Genomic DNA, 20,000 nt, shown 5'->3' on the forward strand with positions numbered 1-20,000 from the left:
AGAAAAGCATCTACAAAAACTGAGGGGCAATTCAGTCAAAATCAAGCCTGTGTATGAATCTGAACACATACACATTTGAAAACCACTTGTCAAGACAATATCTTTTTTTTTTATAACTGTCATTTGGAAATAGTCAATACAAATCACAAAAAAGAGGAAGACAGAAGCATACTGTCTTTCATCGGTGTTGACTATTACCATTGGCTATGCACAAAAACCCACACTCCATGTTCCTAGTCCTTCTAGAATAAACATTTTGTTTTCTGCAAACAATAGGACTTGCTCATCTCTCATATTTTCAGTCTTTTTTTTTCAATATTTCAATACTCCGTAATCCCAGTCTCGATATTTCATTAGGTAGCCCTTTGGATGCTCCAATGCTGATATGATGACTTGTCAGCAGGGCAAGGCAAGGCTATATTAAAGTCATCTGCTTGGTGTAAGAAGCACAGGGGGCTGATCAAGTTTAATTTATCAAAGGTAGGAGTTGCATCCCAAAGAGCTCAGCCAAGACATTCTAACTGACAGGGCTCACAGAGTCGGAAGGGCAGAAATGGATGGAGCAAAGTTGATGCGCTTGATGTTGAAGTTCTGTACTACTCAGGGGAGACAGTGGTTACTGACAGGCTGCCATGCTGAGAGAATTAACAAAACCAAGGTAAAGAATCATGATGATGAAAGATTTCTTTGCAACTGTGTAAAAGCACCGAGTATGAATGAATAAGGCCATGTGGAATTTAAGGCAAGTGGGGGCAATCCACAACAACAAGCAGGCAAATGCAGCCAAAAAAGACTAAAACCCCCAAAGATACTGCACTTTGGATAAATATTGTAGTCAGCAAACTTGGAGATGAAAAATTATATCTACTGATAATATACTTAATGCACTTATTATATTTTAATTCTATTAAATGAAGTAATTAAGGTAATACATAAAATTAGTTTTTTCTATGGTTTTATACTCATACTGATGAAGTCTTTACTTAGTGTGGTTAAAAATGCTATTGATGTATAAAATTGTGTTGCATTAAATAAATAAGCTCATTAAGAATACTATCAGTATATGGATCTAGGACTGCTGAATGAAAGTTTAACAGTCCGAAGCCACTATCACCGAACACACTTTAGTGAAAGCACTTTCACCGAAAAAGTGCTTTCGCTAAAGTGTGTTAAACAAACAAAAAAAAAACATTAACTTAACATTTTTGCAGGGGTCAAGCCCCCCTGCACCCCCATACCCCCCCCACTTTAATATTTTCACTGCGAGATCGCACTACAGCAGGGAAAAGGGAATTTTCCTTTATCTGCACTATAGTACGACCTCCGCAACAGGCATACTTATGCAAAAGTGCTTCTTCGGTGAAAAGCACTTTCACGTAAGTATGCCCAGCCATTAGTGATTCATTGAAAATTTCATTCAGGGATCAGTACGGATCCCATCAGTGTGTGTATATATATATATATATATATATATATATATATATATATATATATATATATATATAGATATAGATAGAGATATAGATATAGATATATATCAGCTCCAGGTCCGTGGGCTATAATATTCATCCAAAAGTGTGGTAACTCAAGTGGGAGAAATAAAAAATATCCTCTAACTGGCTTTCTTTTAGGCAAAATGGCAAGGGAGGGTATATACTTGCTAATCGTTAGAGGAGGTGTAGGGTAGCAAACTGAGCCTGCATCCCTTAATAAAGTTGCTAGAGCTCCAAGAACGGAAGGGAGGGGGGCGGTTATTAAACAGTCTCAAGAGTAAGAAATATTGACAAATGTGTTAGCAGCTGGCCAGACATTGGAGAGTTGAACCAGATGGAGAGGGAACAGCTTTATGTTTTTAAAGGCATTGGTAAAATGGTGGAGGATTTTGCACAAGGTGACCCCTTACAAGATATGTTGCTTCTCAAAGACAGGATCCAGGAAACAAGAGACTTGGGCATCCAGAAGGACCTGATCCTAATGGAGGAAGCTAGATGGATGTTGCATAGGAAGTAGGAAGAGGAAATGCATTCTCACTTGCTGGATAAGACTTCAAGATGAGAAGAAGCACTTGACATGGGGATGTAAGATAAAGGCAGGCTGAAGTCTGTCCCATTACAAAATAGGTCAAGAGTAGACAGCTGTTTTTGTCTGATTCATGTAGAAAGTATTCTGACATCTAACAAGCAAGTGGCTATGGACAGAGGGCAGTGGGGTGGTTGTTTAAATATTTTACTGACTTGTGCTTTTTGCATTTTTCATTTTTTGCATGGTCGTATCAGCAATACTGTGCATATTTGCTGTGGTGAAGGCTAAGGTTATGGTATACATGGTGGATGAAACTAGTGCTAGTGAGGTTCGATACTGACTGTGGATGAATCATGACTGGTGGAGAGCAGGACAGCTGTGAAAATGAAAAAAAATATATGAATGGATCTGTTGGGTAACTCTAGGAACTTGAGATAATCTCAAAGTGTTATGTTTGGAAAATGATGGTGGGAAACTGCTTCCTAAAGGCTTCTGAAGAGTTGGTGATGCTGATTAATTATATAGCTATAAAGCTTGGAAAAGACCATAGCCATACTGTAGGGACCTTAAATAGTCTGCTTAAGCTCTAATTTACACTTCTTCTGGAGTTTGCTGCGGCAGTTTACCATTTATGTGTATGCTTTACATATATATATATATATATATATATATATATATATATATATATATATATATATATATATATATATATATATATATTAATAAGCAGTTCATAAGAAGGGTCCCTATTAGATCGACGAAAAATCAAAATCTCAAATGGCTTAGAAGTTGAAAATGTCGTTCTTTGTAATCACTACTGTGAGATCGCGGTACAGTGAAGATCAGAAAAGTTGCCCTTTCCTAACTGTAGTGTGATCTCAGAGTTGGAATATATATTTAGTGGGGGCTGTGGGGGGGGCACAGCCCCCCACAATATCGATTTCAATTTCCTGCATTTCCGCTCATGTAAGCATTTGAGATTTTGAAATTTCATCTATATAATATAGACCCCATAAGAATATGCATACATGTTTAGTGACGTTTGAATGAAGGGGTTAACCTAGAGTATGATGATGAGTCCTTGTAGCCCTATAGTGGGCAAAAGACTGAATGACCAATGAACTTTAACTGTTTGTGGGCATAGAGAGCAGCAGTATGTCTATTTAAATTCTGTTAAGTTCTAAATACAATTTACTGTGTGTTTAGAATTCATGTGTACACACCAAGCTTAATATTATTTTCAATGATGCTGTCCACAGGAAATGTGCATTTATGTTATACTTTTGTGTGGTACAAATTAATAAAATAAGGGGTCTATTTATCTTTTGGGGGCACTCTGGATGTGATGCGTGCAAGGGTTCAGAACAAATTTACATAAGAATTTAGTTGGTACACAGCTTGTGTATCTTCAGGATTGTTTGGATACTTGGGCAATACGGACTGATAGCCTGACATGACTGTTGTCATATTTGGTAGAGCTTTGTTTCCTCAATATATGTAAAGGAATAATAATAACAATAAAACTTATTTTTACATAAGAACTTAGTTGGTATATAGCTAGTGTATGTTCGGGATTGTTTTGATGAGTGGGCTCTGGGGCTGACAGAGTGATGCAGATGTTGCCATATTTGATAGATCTTTGCATCTTCAATGCATGAAATGAAGTCATTAATACAACTGATTTTTATAACAGACATTTATATATATTTTGGACTGTAACATTAACCTGGTAAGTGAACAGCTTGTTTAGCCCAGATCTAAAGAGTGAAATGTTGCTAGACTGGTGATGACATAGATGGGTTTAGTAAAGATGAGGATGGAAGGTGGTAGGAGAGAAGGGGGAGTGCCTATTGGACAGTGGGAGAATGAAGTCATGAAAGAGGCAGAACATGGGGTAAGAGGGCATGGTGTTAGCTGAGGTAGTCAACAGTGGCTTAGACTATAGGAAGCATACAAAAGTTGAAATAAAATAAGAAAAGAGTGAGAAGAAGGTATAGAGAGGTGGGATGTGACTGACTATGCAGATGGTTGCCATGTCAGTGGGAATGGCTTGTAGCGACAGCAAGCTGCACTTGTCTGGTTGAAAGGTTTGCTGTTTGCAGCAAATGTGCCCAATGGCTCTATGTGCCTGACTTCAAGATGAATGGATTGTTTTATGATGCTGATACTACTTTTATTGCATTTGGAGAAACAAATATTAAGTGTCAGATGTAGTTACATCTTTAGCTAACAGAAACAAAATAGTTGATGCGTGCATGATTGTGCAGGATTTGTAGGTATGAGTTATGTATTATTTTGAATTCTGTATTCAGTACAGTTTTAAGGTTTCTGGAAAACATATCAACATCCCTGGCTTAAAACTGTTTTGGTCAATACTGGTATTCCTGGAGGAGAAGACTTGTATGTTGTTCTTCTCTGTGTAGAGAAAGACTGCTCCATCAGTGTTCAACAAATTCTTACACAAGGTCTGTGACTGATACAAACTGATGTATATAAATTGTGACATGTGCCTAAATATATATTTTTTATTTTATGAATGTCTTTGAATTATATGTCTGTTCAACTTTCACCAGCGATATAACAACATCTGCAGTAGTGGTAAGTGGCTAATGACATCTATGGTAAGGTAGCTATACTTTAGTTCATGGAGTAATGAACTTTCACCTTCAGAAAGTCAAGTAAATTTGTACTACTACTCACATCAGAAGTCCCATGGGGAAATGAGTGATCCTGCCCTGAAGGCAAGATTTAAGGACAATGAAGGTAATCTGCAATACAGTAGCATTTTCAGAGTTACAAGTCATAAGTGCACAAAAATACAACATTTTGCAGTGTTGTGAGTGAAGGGATGAAGAAACAGTCATCGGGATTAAAGCATTGACTGTGTGTTGTTGGGATTAAAAGTTCACTGAAGGATCACAGCACTGAAAGTTCTGTTGATGTTGTGGGTGAAAGGACACTTAACACAATAATGTTAGCACTGGGGTAGAGGTGGGACTAGCTGTCTGCAGGACCATGCTATTGCCAAGTGTTGCTATGTTGAGGTTGCCAAGACAGGGCTGTTTTCAGGATCAAAATACTGTTAACTTTATGACTGTGCAAGGATGGTAGAAGAGAAATGCTGAGCAGCAATGTTTTGATGAGAAATACATAAGCCAAGCAATTACAAATAGAGCTGTATCTTTTTCTGCTACATCATTTTCCACATTCTTGTCACAGAGTGTGCTGCACGTCAGTAATGCGTGTCAGTTGTGTGGCACAGATCTTCAGCTGACGTGCCTGTCTCTGCTCCACACTACATTATCAGCACTGTAATCTCACTGACAGTGGCATCACAAATGGCCGAGCACCTACTCAGCGGCTGTTGTTAAGCAGCAGTGATACAAGTGGTTTCCGTCACAAAATCTGACATGTAGAGATGTTAGTCTTCTACAGCTGTACATCTATAACTATGTTATGCAATCAGGATGACAGACGGCTGTCTCGTAGCATACTGCCTCTTTGAAAAAGACTCTTTAGTCTGCATTTTTCATGTTCTGTCTTGTCAGGGTTCTTATGTGTCCTGTATTTCACTTGAATTTCTGGAGAAACAGCAGACTGTGTAGGCGTGTGAACAACAAAAAAAAAGTCAAACTAGCTGCCACAGATTATATGATCCTATCCAGCACAATGATTTATTTCAGAGAGCTATGTAAAAGACGGTATGTACTTTCATATATAAAATTAACTCAGTTACTGCATTCCAGTATTTATATTATATTAGACAATTCAGTTGCATTGTAAAGAAAGTTTGTGTGTATAGATTCCTAGGTTTGTATACTACAACTATATAAAAGAATTGTCAAGCTTTCTGAATCCTAGCCTTTACAGTCCAAATGGTATACTCATCTATTTACTACTCCCTGCCCTCAAGGGCAGGGGTTAATCTGTGGACTCATAACAATTTGTCTAAGTTAAATTTTAAGCTAATGAGGAATGTGCTTTTGATTTACAAGTAATGGGAGTTTGTTCTAGAGCTGTGAAATTATTTTGTAGATTTCTTTGTCACATCAAGTGCTGCTTAAGTTGCAATATAGATTCTGATCTCTTGATCTTATATTTATTTTCCTGCTGGTCTTTTGGATATGTTGTGGTTCAGTTAGGATTGGGTGTAGGTTCTTTCTGATTTGTAGGCCAGACAAAATTAGCCCTGTAGGACTCTGGAGGACTAAAAAATGAAATACGGCGATTAGATGCTAATGATAACATGGGGTGCTCATAGTTGAGATTTTTTTGAGGAACTTCTAGAACTTTTCAAGATTGATTAAATGTTTAAACTGGTATGTAATGAAGGATGCAGTGGATTCTAGTATGGACTAGATAAGTAAAGAGGAAGTATGACGTCTTTAGACCAAGATGAGATGTCTCAGTAATGAGTTGGTAGAGACAGAATCTTTCCTAATGATAGTGGATACATGGTGGTCAGAGGGGAGATCATTATCCATGTAGCTGTCTAAATCTCTACTGACATTTTCTATTTTAAGGAGGTCTTTTAAGTGCTAGGTGTGTGTGAATTTGTGTTTCTGAAACTGTATAATGCTACATTATTTTAGCATTCATCTTAAAACTATGGTCCTGACAACACAGGTTTGTTTGTCATATGACCTTTGGGGGATCTGAGTGCCTTTAGAGAAGTTGATGGTAGTACCAAGCTTGCAGTCATCTAAGATCATGGTGAACTAGAGGACTTTAATGTCAGATTTGACATCAGAGAAGTATATGCCAAACAAAAGTGGTCACAAAACAGAACCCAGGATTACATCTCTGTTAAATCTCTTAAAGGACAGTGTCTGTGGTGTTGGTTGTGGTGGAAGGAGCCATACGTGATATGAATGGGTGTTAGGATGTTGTTGGGGCCTAACTGTGCTGCACATCTTTACAGTGCCATGCCTAGGAGGTCTTTCTTTTTCTGAAAATTAGTTTTTGGAGTACATCAACACAGAAAGGTTTTATGTGTATGTTTTGCAATGTGTAATTGTGGTGTTAATATTGGTACTGTTACCAATTTGTGTAAATGTTTTGGTTCAATTTGTAATAAGTATTTACCCCCCTCATACATGGACTCATTCTGTGACAGCAGCAAACTTTTATTCAGTAAGCATGTGGTGGTTTATACACACTGTTTCATGACACCCAGTGCGACAGGGCAGAGACAGACTGAGGACCCACACTTGATTTAGAAATGCCAAGTGATGAGTGTTATGTAATGTTATACAAACTTTCTTTTGTCTTGAGAGTGGGGCTATATGAAATAAAAAAGGCAGACAGCTGCACCCCCACCCATGTCATGTCCTCACTGGTGAGGTTGAATCACAAAGCTGTCTCATTTGAAATAAAAATCAAATTGTAAACCACAGCAAAACATGTTACAGTTAGGTACTCTCCTGAAGCAAATTACATTCTGTTAAGTGACAGTTTGTCAAACTTTAATGTCCCACCTTACCCAGAGTTCACAAAGCCAATGCAGAGTTATTCACAGAAACAATGTATAAATATGTAAATGGCTGCACAGAGGCTGCTGTACCTACCAGAATTAAGCTCAAAGCAAAGCCTAAAATCAAACCACACTGGTGGAATCCCATTCTTACCAGGGTGTAGAACAAAAGGAGAAAAATCACAACCAGAGTCAGAAAAAGCAACTGTCATAATGACAGCAGCTCACTAATTAAACTAAACAAGAAACTAAGAGAACTAATTATACCCAGCAAGATAATTTATGAGGTCAAGAGAACTTTTCAGGCTAAAGACATTCATAAGACCTTCTACAGCTATGTTGGAAACCTCAAAGGTAACATATAACATTGTACAGAATTGGTAGTAAATGGTACCACCTTCAGTGGAGTGAGATAGCAAATCTGCTGGCTGGCAAATTTAGCTCAACCCTAAACTCTCACTCCCCCACTGCCACCTCTCACGAAATCCCTACCAACATAAAATCACCAACTATCAGGAGGCAGCAGGTCATAGCAGTGCTCACTAAGGCTAAACACACAGGCTCAGTGGGGCCCAACAGTATCCTTGGTTGCCTCCTAAACAGCCTGAAATATAACCTATCAGGACCAATTGAGTCCCTTTTTAACCATAGGCTCAAAAACAAGCTATGTACTATATGAAAAGAAAACCACAAGGGTCATCGCTCTTCATAAGGGCAGACCATAAATCGACCACAGGAACTACAGACTAATAAGTCTGACTAGTCGTACATGCAAAGCCATGGAATTAATTATCATGGAAATGGTCAACAAAGACATTAGCAACCTAAAGACACTGGACCCACTTCAGAATGGCTTTGTTAATGGAAGGTTGTGCCTACTTAACCTTACTGATTTCTTCGAGAAGGTCACCAAGGCAATGGATGAGGGTAAAAGAGTGCTTACCACACACCTTAACCTGGCCAAAGCATTTGATACAATACCCCACTCAGGCATTGTTAACAAACTGTCTAAACTAGGCATAAATCCCTACATAACTTGCTGGATTGCTAGGTGGCTCACACAGAAAGTCAAGATTGGCAAAACCACCTTTCCCAAGAGACTGGTTACCAGTGGAGTACCTCAGGGCACCATGCTGGGTCCACTCTTTTTTAGTATCTACTTCTCAAAAATCAAGGCTATTGAAAATTACCTATGTCTCACCAAGTGGCTGCAAATTAGAAGCTATTATAGATTCCCTTCACAACATTAACATCTTGTAAGAAGGTCTAAAATAGACAAATGCCAATGTCACTGTTTAAAACTCAATGCTAAGAAATGCATTATAATTTGTGTGACAATAGAAGATACTGCCAGCCATGCCAGGAGAAGTAGAGGAGTGGATGTGTAACATATGCCAGCACAGGTAGCTGGAATTCTGTAAAGAATTACATGTCATTTGTATATTAAACTGATCTATACAGATGCCTGTGTTGAAAAATGTATTTGTAAAGCTGCTTGTATTACAATGTATCAACAGTGTGCCCTGCTGGACAGAAACAAAATATACATGCATCAGTGTAACTGCTTAAATGTATATGTTTTAACAGAGGATACTGGAAGAGAAGAGGTTAATCTCAAAATTAAAAAAATAGTAAAGAAATGAAATACTGGGCTTAAGCCATACAGATGTTATCCCACAGTATTGAATGGCATCAGAGACACAATGTCTGTGCTAGAGAATAGTTTGTAGCTCCTGTAGGAAGAGTGGAATGGTTTTATTGTTTTATGGCTTCCAGATGCTTTAATAAAACTTAGCTAAAGGTCTAGTGTGCATTGTAGCACATATGTGCTAAACCCTGGCAGCTTCTAGGGAGTAGTGCAGGAAACAGAGTCAGATGACCACATGTGTGTGATGTCATTTTGTAAGCCAGAAATAATATTTAGATATTAGTAGGAGATTGCTCTCAGTATTCTGTACTCTGTCTTGGATCTGACAACAAGGACCACTCACCCACATCACCTTTCCTTGCTCTATTCAGTAAGTAGGAACAGTAATTCTCTATATCAGCCAGGAAAATATAGTGAGAATAGTTCATAGGTAGGTACTAGGCTATCAGCCCTAGGGCCTACGAAAGCCTAGCCAGCAAGGTTCCATAGCTTATGCCACCCAAGAGAGTTATTTTCCTGTGCCACTGTTGAGCAGAGACACAGAAGTGATCCCCGGGGTGTATTTCCTATTTCCCATCCACTCGTCAAGATTCTTCTTAAAGAGTGCTAATGAAGAACTTTGCTTGACATAGATGGGTAGCTTGTTCCAGAGTATAGGAAGTCTCTGGGACAGGAATCTATCCCTCCAGCGTGTCCTGTTTATTGTGGTGACAAGGTTTAGGTCCCTAAAGTGTGTAGCTTGGAGGGATTGGGATTTCTTTAGGTGTAGCATGTCCAACAGCTCTGGGTTTGACATAGCTTTATATGTTATGCAGAGATCACCTCGGAGTAGGCGATATGCTACGGAGTAAAGCTAGAGTTTTTTAAGGCGGCATTTGTTTGAGGCCAGTAATCCTCTTTGTGAGGTACTTCTGTGGCCTTTCCAGCTGCTGCAGATGTCTTGTGAGGTACATTCCAAAAGGGGCGTTGTACTCTATAATGGGTCTAATGAGTGACGAGTAGAGGGGAACAATGACCTCATTTTCCTGGATGAGAACCCTTTTATGATGAGGTGTGACACGCAGAAGTACTTCCTGACTACTGTGGCGATGTGACTATCAAAGGAGAGACTACTGTGCACCTGAGTCCCAAGGTCTCTTATCACATGTTCGGTGTTAAGTAGATTGCTGCTTATGTAGTAGTTCATGGGTACAGAGTTTTTAACAAAGGGGATGACACTGCACTTTTTGGCATTGAGCTTTAGGCCATGGCTCTGACACCAGGCATCTGTCTCAGTGAGGCCCTTCTGTAGGATGTCCACATCATTTGGCGACTTGACTATGGCTCCTAGTTTGCAGTTATCTGTGAACTTCATTAGCCAGAGGCCTTCTGTAATAGCCTGTACTTCAGAGAAGTAGATACCAAAAAGGAGGAGTTAACTTTTGTTTTTCTGTAACTGTCTGACTCTTTCCAGATGTGTTATTTTCAATACTTCCTTTGATGATACTCTGGTATTTACTGTAAACAGATATTTAGTATGTTCATGTTCTTTTATTAATTATTATTAAATATATTTAAACTTTTCATTGTGGATAGTCCTTTTTAGAAAATATTTAAGCTTTGAGAGCGTTTGCTTAAATTTATTTGCTGATAACTGTGGCCACTTCTGAAGCCTGGCTTTTTGGCCAACATTACCATTTGTATTAATATTAAGTTTATTCAGTATAATTGGATACCCTTTTAAGGGCTTTATAGTAGCTGACTGGTGGCAGTGAATTTACCTTATTATCTGGGGAAAGCTGGCAGAGTGGGTAATCTGCACCAGCCTTTCCCACGTGTGTGTCTGTGTGTGAAAAGTAAATCTCAAAGAGTGTGTGTGCCAGCTACTTGGTATAGAGACACAAATCACTGGTTTCACAGAGAGGGTGCTGAACACAGCTGTGCCAGTGGAGAGCCTTATTGGGGAACTGGGGAGAGACAGACACAGAGAAATCCAGACACCAGGCTGACTATGTTCCCTGTGTGCTCTTAAGAGAAATTGTACCTGATGCAGAGAGATCTGCATCTGAAAATACTGAGTGTATCCATTTGTATTTCAAGTGAATGTCTCTCTCCATTGTCAATGGTGAGGAGTCAGTCTCCTTGATTACAGGCCCAGACTAGGTAAATCACAATTCTCTTTGGGAAATTTTCTACCCAAGTTAATTAGTCCATCGATAAAACACCCCTATGAGTAGACCGGGTAGTTAGGAATCTGGGAACACATGTAAACAGCAATCTGGCCTTTGAACATCATGACACAAAGACAGTAAGAAAATCTTTCTATATTGCCCAACTTATAGTAAGGATATGGCATCCAGGTCCAAGGAAGTTATATTATTACTCTATGCAGCCCTTATCAGACCCACCATTGAGTACAATGCTCCCTTTAGCATGTACCTAACCAGACACTACACTTCTGACATAAACAGAACATGCTGGAGGAACAGATATATGACAAAAAGGATCCCTGTATTAAGGAATAGACTTCCCATCCATGTGAAGCAGAGTTCATCCCCGACAGCATTTAAACAAAAACTAAAATGTTTTTCTAATTACCATCCCCAAATCTCTTAGCTACCTCCTTACTGACATAGCTGCCCCCCAATAGATGCTTACGCTTCTAAGGGACAAATTGGGTTGGGATACATGGTTAGACTTGCTCTAGTGGTCATTAGCCTAGAAACAACCATAAGTTTCTCTGTAAAAGGTGAGGATACTACAATGTCATGATCAATGGAGTACCAATTTATTAGTATCCAATGGAGCAGCAAGCACGGGTGCCACAAACAATAATCATAAAGCCATGAAATGCAACTCTCTTCAAGACCTCATGTAGTAATGTAATACAGTTGTATAAAGCAGGTAAAATAACAGACAAAATATTAAAAGCAACATTAGGTACAATAGGCAGTGATGCCAAGAAACAATACTCAGGAGTTAACAACAGCCTCAGCTATTGCTGCAGTATTAAATACAGTTCAGAAAAACAGAAATAATGCAGGAAGGTATGTGATACTATAACAGCAAGCAGATAATATAGTGGAGTAGTAAACAATCAGAGACAGCAAAGATACAATACATCATGCCAGTAAGTCAGGGGTACCAAGTAAATAATAAAATATTGTAATCATTCAGCTAAGCGGTACACATTATTTTGAACCATCCTAAAATCTAAACTAAAAAGTGACTGGAAGAATTCCAGTGTGTTGATCCACTTATTTAAGTAATTAGTGAAATACATGTATTATTGCACTTTGCTTTGGATAGAGGTATTATTTATTTGAGTAATGATCACTTTCTTGGTCACCCCATTTTCTTATCACTAAATGATATTAGATTTTAGCTACTTTTTTCTCTGCTGCCATTTACGTTGAAGTTGCATGTCTGTAATGGCCCACAATGGAAAATGTCATTTCGAGGACATTCTACATACCAGTACTCTGTGCCGTCCAGTGAGGTTTGGGGATTCACACAGGAGCTGAATATCTGAAACTGTAACCGTACAGGGCTTCTCTCCAAGTAACACTGTGTAGTTCAGTTTTACATTACCACCAGAAGCTGGAGGTATCAAATTCCTTCCCTACAAAGCAAAGAAAACAATAAAAAAGAACAGTGACATAAAACATAAACCCTGACATGAAGTACGTTTTCAGAAATAAAAACATGCTCAGAAAGAGTCATGATTTCTACAATACTGCTCTCTGAATAAACTGAAACACAATAAATCTTTGAAGGAATCAATAGCAATGCTATTAGCTCAAAATATCACATGCCCACTCAGTGACACAGTAAAATGTCCCGGCAGATTAAGACACCTGTAAAGGACCCGGATGTTTCATGGCAGAAGAGGGTAGTTTGTTTGGACTTATCAAGGACCGATGACAGAAAGTGGAAAGACTAAACCAAGCAAAGATTGACACAAATCCAGAGACAGCAAAAACACTAAGTAGTGCATCTGCATTCGCCATATCAGTGCAGTCCCATATATCATCAGTTTAAGCCACAAATAGTATAACATTTGTGTTCATAATTTTATGATTGTTTAGGCTTAAACATTTTCCATTGTAAACCTTGTTGTACTTTACTCTTTCTGTACTTTCAAACTTTCAGAAGCAAAAGGCGTATTTAAACTAAGACACTATATGTTCTAAACCAGGTTTTAGTTTATATATCCATGGGTCCTGGTAGATAATTGTACACACAAAGGTCCTGCCATGAAAGCACCAAAGACATGTATGCTGTCTCATTACCCACAGGAAATGCTAATAGCCTCTTGCAGGTATCTACATAGCAGAATTGAAGGCATTAAAAACAAAGTATAAAAAACAAGTAATGGAAGGAAGAAGTACAGAAAACTATTTTATCTTGAGTAATTTCTTTATTTAATTTGTTGATTTTTCCAATAATAAAATTGTTTTCTTACAGGTGAGGCCACAGGAGAATGCAACAGTTAATTAATGACATTACCATATTTCCATAAACAAATCATACATAAATATGTTTTACTGAGTAAGAAATGGGCCTTTACCATTTGTTCACAATGCACAAGTTAACTACAGATAGAGGTGAAAAGTGAGAATTCAATGGTTTTGCAAAGAATAGCTCAACATGGGAAGTGCAATATCATACAGACACAATGCAATATTGTAATAGCATCAGACAGAATACAGTAATAATAAATGCAAAACCGTAATACATTTTTAGAAAGAATCAAAAGCTGAAGTAGGGAAAAAATTAACTGCACAGTCACAACAGCGCAGAAATACAAGACTCAGATACAGACACATTTGATATTAAAAGACAAACTGGTAATCCACAGAAATAAAATGAACTGCAACAACAACAATCTTGCATACAGAAACACAGTAATGGAAACTGAGAAAGAATCGGACTTATTATAAAACTGTGACTTTATTGTTAAAAGATTTTAAAACACATTAAGTGCTTTCATTCCCCATTTGGAAACTTCATCAGAACTGAAAAACACTCCAAGCTGTAGAAATTAAATGGAAAAAAAAATAATTATGCCATTAAATCATGTGATTAGTCCTAAACCAACCACTAGGACTTCCATAAAAGTAATTAACAATGCTTTGCTAGGTATACAGGTGCTTCAATTTCAACACTGAATTAATTGATAAGGAGTTATTCAGCCATGGATAACTTACAGCATCTAATCTAAGTTGCCAGTCTAACTCACATTTATTTAGATGTTCATCCACAAAAAAAAAAACCTTTTGCATAAAAAAAAAACCTGATTAATAATAACAAACTTAAAACAATGATCACTTCATTGTTGTATATGTCTGTATAAGGCATTAGTAGATTTTTTTACTTATTTATCAAGTTTCAAGTAACTCTTTAAAGGAGCTGTCCCATCTGAAAACTATACATGGCTTTTCACCCATTTTCGTAAAAAGGGAGGTGTTCACTATTTTGTGGATGGATACACAACAGAAATTCTTAACTATCTACATACTACTACTACATTTTTAAAATTAAGCAATTTTTAAATGAAATTAGAGAATTGAGAAATAATGGGTTCTTCATCCTGATCCTAAATAAAGGCAATAAAGGAGGATTAACTTATAATACAGGTATGAATATTAACAACAGTAGTAAGACAGACAGTTGCAAAGGTCTTGCATCATTACTTATAATGCTGACACTAGATCTATTAGTGAATGTATTATATGCAATTGGAAAGATTTCAAAATGGACAGCTCCCTTTTTATGAAAATGGGTGAAGAGCCAAGTATAGTTTTCAGGAGGGACAGCTCCTTTAAAGAGATAATTGAAACTAACAAAGAATCAGGTAATGAAATAAAAACTAAACAAAAGATTAGGTATGTAGAAGTATGATTTTTGCTCACAATGCTGGCATGTAAAAGTTACAGATGTTATTTCAATCAGAGATAAAGTGTACAATACCAAATAGCATTTTAACTGTGAGACAAGAAATGTGGTGTATTTAGCACGTGTTGTTTGGCATTCTATGTCGGAAAATCTAATAGAAAAATGAAACAGAGAATGTATGCACATTTATTGGACATAAAAAAAAAATCAAACATCTACTAATGCCTTATATAGGCATATCCAACAATGATGCAACAGTTTTTTTTTATAGACAAACATCTAACTAAATGTGAGTTAGACTGGGAAATTAGACTAGGTACTATAAGTTATCCAGGGCTGAATGACCCCATGTCAATTAATTCATTCTTAAAATTGAAGCACCTGTATAGCTAGCAAAGCATTTATTATAGAAGTACTAGTGATTGGTTTAGAACCATACGATTTAATGGCATAATGACTTTTTGCATTTAATTTCTGCAGTTTGGAGAGTTTTTTTTAGTTCTGATGAAGTCCTTGAATGGGGAATGAAAGTACTTAATGTGTTTTAAAATGTTTTAACAAAAAAGTCACGGTTTTATGATAAGTCCAATTCTTTCTCGGTTTCTATATATATTTTTTTCTGTATGCAGGATTGTTGTTACATTTGATATTAGGATATTCAGAACAGGAACATAGGCATACCTCTCAACTGTCTAGATTTTCACAGAATGAACAGATTTTTTTGCCTCATATTTTTGATCTGTTCTTCATAAAATTTCTGGCTTTCTAGCAAATCATTGAGGATTGAAGTCAGGAAATCAAAACTGACTCTTGAGTTTCAGAATTCATACATTTCAGAAAAAAATATGCTAATGCAAAACCTATTATTCTACCAACTTTCTAAGTTTATAAGAGCAATATTTAAAAATTATATTTTAGGCCTTGCCCCCCCCCCCATTATTTATGACTTTGTCCAGGTTTCTTATGCTAATAGGTTGACTGGTATTATAGGCATTATGAGGCTAGTAAGGCATGGGACCATATTATACATTGACAATACCAGGCATCATATTGTATCTTCTGCTTCTAGAAGAGCAAAGTAGGTCAGGCCTATAATGAATTTATACGTGCCCACACAATCATCACCATTTGTCATAAAGTATGCAAGGGTGTCACTCTGTTTTACATGCAACTGAAGTGTGTTCCACAGATATGGTAAACGTTGGGGAATATACCTGCTGCTCTACCATGTTTTATTTATAAGGTGATGGAGATCAAAAACTTTGTTTTTGTAATGGGGAGCCATTTCTCTTTTGGAGATGCATGAGATCAAAGAGAATGAGATCTTTCATAGCAGGGAATGCAAGATATGAATCACTATGTCTGAGTCTATAAGAAACGGAGTATAAGGACAGGGCTTAAAGTCCATCTTAGTACCCAAGGACTTCAGACCTTTAATCTTTTTTTGTTAGGAACTTCTAGATGTTCCTATCTGGGTAACACATCTGAAAAGGTATATACTGAAGGGAATTTGCATTCTACAATTGGCCTGCTCAGCTATGAGTAAAGAAAGAAGATTGCTTCTTTTGACATGGATGGGATGCCTCCACAAATCACTTGCACTAGATAGAAAGTTTTCCTGAGTACTGAGGTTACATGGTGAGCAAAGGAGACAGAGTTGCCATGTTGCCAACAATGCTGCCAACATCCCTGACAATCATATATGTTTGAAGTGGGCTACTGGTAGTACTATAAGCTATATAGCAGATAAGAGCTGTTTGCCAAATGTGGCAAAACTGCATAAGAGCTGTTTGCCAAATGTGGCAAAACTGCACTTCCTTTTAATGCAATTATATCCCATTTTCAGTGCACTACTGGTTTGTAAGTATTCATTCTTATTTCAGAGATCCTGTATTCAGAACAGAATCAGAAAATGACACTCAGTTTACAGTCAGTGGCAAACTTATTTAGCCATAAGTTTGGGTTTGCGTTTGGACTTCCAAGTATATGCCAAAGAGGAGGGTTTCCAGCACTGAGCCCTGAGGTATGCCACTAGTTATCTCTTACTTTTGGAAGTGAGCCCTTCTACCTTGATTGCATATATCTATCAGCAGTTAATGATCACCCTTACTGTGTACTGATCTATATTAAGATTAAAGTCATCATTATCGTAATCATCTTTATTAACCCGTTTTTTTTTTCCATTTTTCTACATGGAGTCAGAATGTCACAGACTGTTGCCATCTCCCTCTCTCAATTTACTGCTTCTTTACTACCTTCAACAGTTATGCCTGACTGTCACAGGTCTTCTCTCACCCGATCCATCTCTTTGGTGGATGCCCTTGTTTCCTCTTGCCTTCACCCTGTCTGTCTCAAATATTCTTTATCAGATTGTCTTCTGCTTTTATGCACATGTGTCTGAACCAATTTAATCTGTTCACTTTGATCTTCTCTGCAATTGGAGTTAGTCTGGCTCCTACTCTGATGTTCTTATTTCATTGTCTCTGCCACAGTGGGGATCCTATCAGTTCTCAGGCAGTTAATTTCCATGACTACTAGCTTCCTCAACTGCTCTGCCTTCACTGTCCATGTTTCAGTGCAATACAGTAGTACTGGTCACACCATTTTGTACACCTCACATTTCAGATTTTTGACATTCTTCTGTCATACACTACAGCTAATACCCTGCCACTCTGTGACAGCTGTCTGCAGCCCCTCAAATACTAGCTTTGACCTTCTTCTTCTTCACTTACATTTAATCTTTATAGAATATCTAGGTTCAGTCACACTGTTATCTTCTAGTTGATGACTAACATATAAGATAAATTAACTTCATTAGGGCTGCCTCATAACAGATGTTCAATAAAAAGGAACGGAAATGAGCTCATCTTCAGTATACTTCCCCTGAGCAGACATATTCCAAGCATGATACATTTGTAAGATCACAGGATCATAGGACGTTACTAGGCTATTGGCCCTTATAAGCCTAGCCAAGAGTTTAGCCCTTGTTTAGACATGTCAGCACCCAAAGCCCCTGTCCATCAGGGACACAGGTGGAATCCCAGGGGTGTATTTTCTGTTTCCCATCCAGTTATCCAAGTTGCACTTCAAAAGGGATAATAAGGCACTTTGCTTGATGTGGAGAAGGAGTCTATTCCACAGATAGGGGAGTCTCTTGCACACAAATCTGTCCTGCCAACAAGTCCTTTTGATGCCACAGACCAGGTTGAGTTTGACTTGCAGATATGCAGCAGTCCCAGCAAGGCAGAGTCTGAGATTGCTTTATATGTCAGACACAGGTCAGTTCTGAGGTGTCTGTATGAAACTGAGTAGTGGGACAGGGCTTTTAGTCTATCTGTGTAGGGTAGATGTTTGAGGCGCCTGGTTCTTCTGGTGAAGCTCCTCTGTGGTCTCTCCAGCTGCTGCATGTGCTTTGCAAGGTACATGGTGAAGGGGGTATTGTACTCAATAATTGGCAATATAAGGAAAAGAATACAGGAATGCTATGACCTCCTTGTCCATGGATGAGATACCCTTACATATGGAGTGGGCCATGTAGAAAGCTTTCCATACAACAGAAGAAACATGGTGGTTAAAAGTCAGGTTGCTATCTACCTGGATGCCCAAATCCCTCACGACTGATTGCATGCTTAGGACACTTTTATTAATGTGATAATATGTGGGGATTTCACTCTACCTAAAGGGGATGATGATGCATTTTTTGGCATTCAGCTTGAGGCCATGTTTCTGGCACCAGTCATTTGTTTAGGTGAGACCCTCTTAGAAGACGTCTACATCACTTGATGTCTTGGTCAGCCATAGCCCACTGGTTTTGACCTGCACCTCAGAGAAGTATATCCCGAATAACATAGGCCCCAAGTCTGATCCTTGGGGTATGGCTCATTATGGGTCTACTGCTTGATGTGACTCCTGCTATTTTGATTAGGTGAGTTCTACCAGTGTGCCAATTTGCTACCAATCTGTTAACATATGGATTGATGCATAGTTGAGAGAGTCTGCCTATTATGTCCAAGTAGGGAATAGTGTTGAAGGCTTTGGCGAGGTCACGGTAGGTGGTGTAGACCATCTTCCTCTCATCCATGGCTTTGGTGACTGACTCAAGGAAGCTGACTAGATTTAACAGACATGACCTCCCCTTGACAAAGCCAAACTATGTGGAGTTGAGTGTTTGGAGGTTGCCAATGTTCCTGTTAATGAGGTCTATGATAATCCATTCCATGGCCTTGCAGATCAGGCTAGTTAGGCTGATGGGTCTATAATTTCCCAGATCAGTGGATGCTCCAACTTTGTGTAAAGGGATGACAGTGGCTGTCCTCCACTCGGTTGAGACAAAGCTGCTACTCAGGCTTTGGTTGAATAGGGTGTCTAATGGTGCTACTAGTTCATGCCTGAGTTCTTATAGGATGCAGCCTAGGATGTTATCGGGTCCCATGGAGGCTGTATTTTTTGCCTTTGAGAGGGCAGTGATGACCCATTTCCTAGAGATATGGGGAGTGGGGCAGGTAATAGAGATGTCCTGATTTGCTGAAGGGGGAAGGATGACATTTTCGTTGAATCTGTCAGCCAGTAGGTTGGCTATATCTATAGCATTTCTGTATGTGGTGTCCTTGACCACCAATTCTGAACAATGGTTCCTTTGAGATTGATGACATATGTGAAGAAGGCCATTTAGATCCTGTGAGCCTTTGAGCAGTCAGAAATTTGCATCAGGCATCTACGAGCACAATCTTCTTAGAGGTTTATATCTAGCACATGAACCAACAATATTGTAATCTACATTTTAAAAAAAAACAGACCTCTTCACTGCCTTCTGTGTTGTCATACAGACCTATTTATTCTTTAACTGTCTCATTCTTTAATGCATTCCAACTCATTCCAACATATTCTGCTGATTTAAACAGCTTTACCACTGAGTCTATATTCTCAGCAGTAGTTTGTCTCACTTTTAAATCTGAAAGCACATAGGTCAGAACACCCAGG

At 38.3% G+C, this 20,000-nt stretch overlaps 1 protein-coding gene across 1 annotated transcript in view; it reads right to left on the bottom strand.

Annotated features, from left to right (window-relative positions):
• Nucleotides 1-20,000, bottom strand: part of PLXNA4 (plexin A4) — a 2,762,645-nt gene that overhangs the window by 516,304 nt on the left and 2,226,341 nt on the right. Inside the window, exon 19 of the mRNA XM_044064236.1 lies at nucleotides 12,598-12,744. Within this exon, the coding sequence (XP_043920171.1) occupies nucleotides 12,598-12,744 (147 nt within the window). The remainder of the gene's footprint in view (nucleotides 1-12,597; nucleotides 12,745-20,000) is intronic.

The sequence above is a fragment of the Protopterus annectens genome, chromosome 2.part2, assembly GCF_019279795.1.
Source record: "Protopterus annectens isolate FY-2018-M chromosome 2.part2, PAN1.0, whole genome shotgun sequence".
Lineage (NCBI taxonomy): Eukaryota > Metazoa > Chordata > Ceratodontiformes > Protopteridae > Protopterus > Protopterus annectens.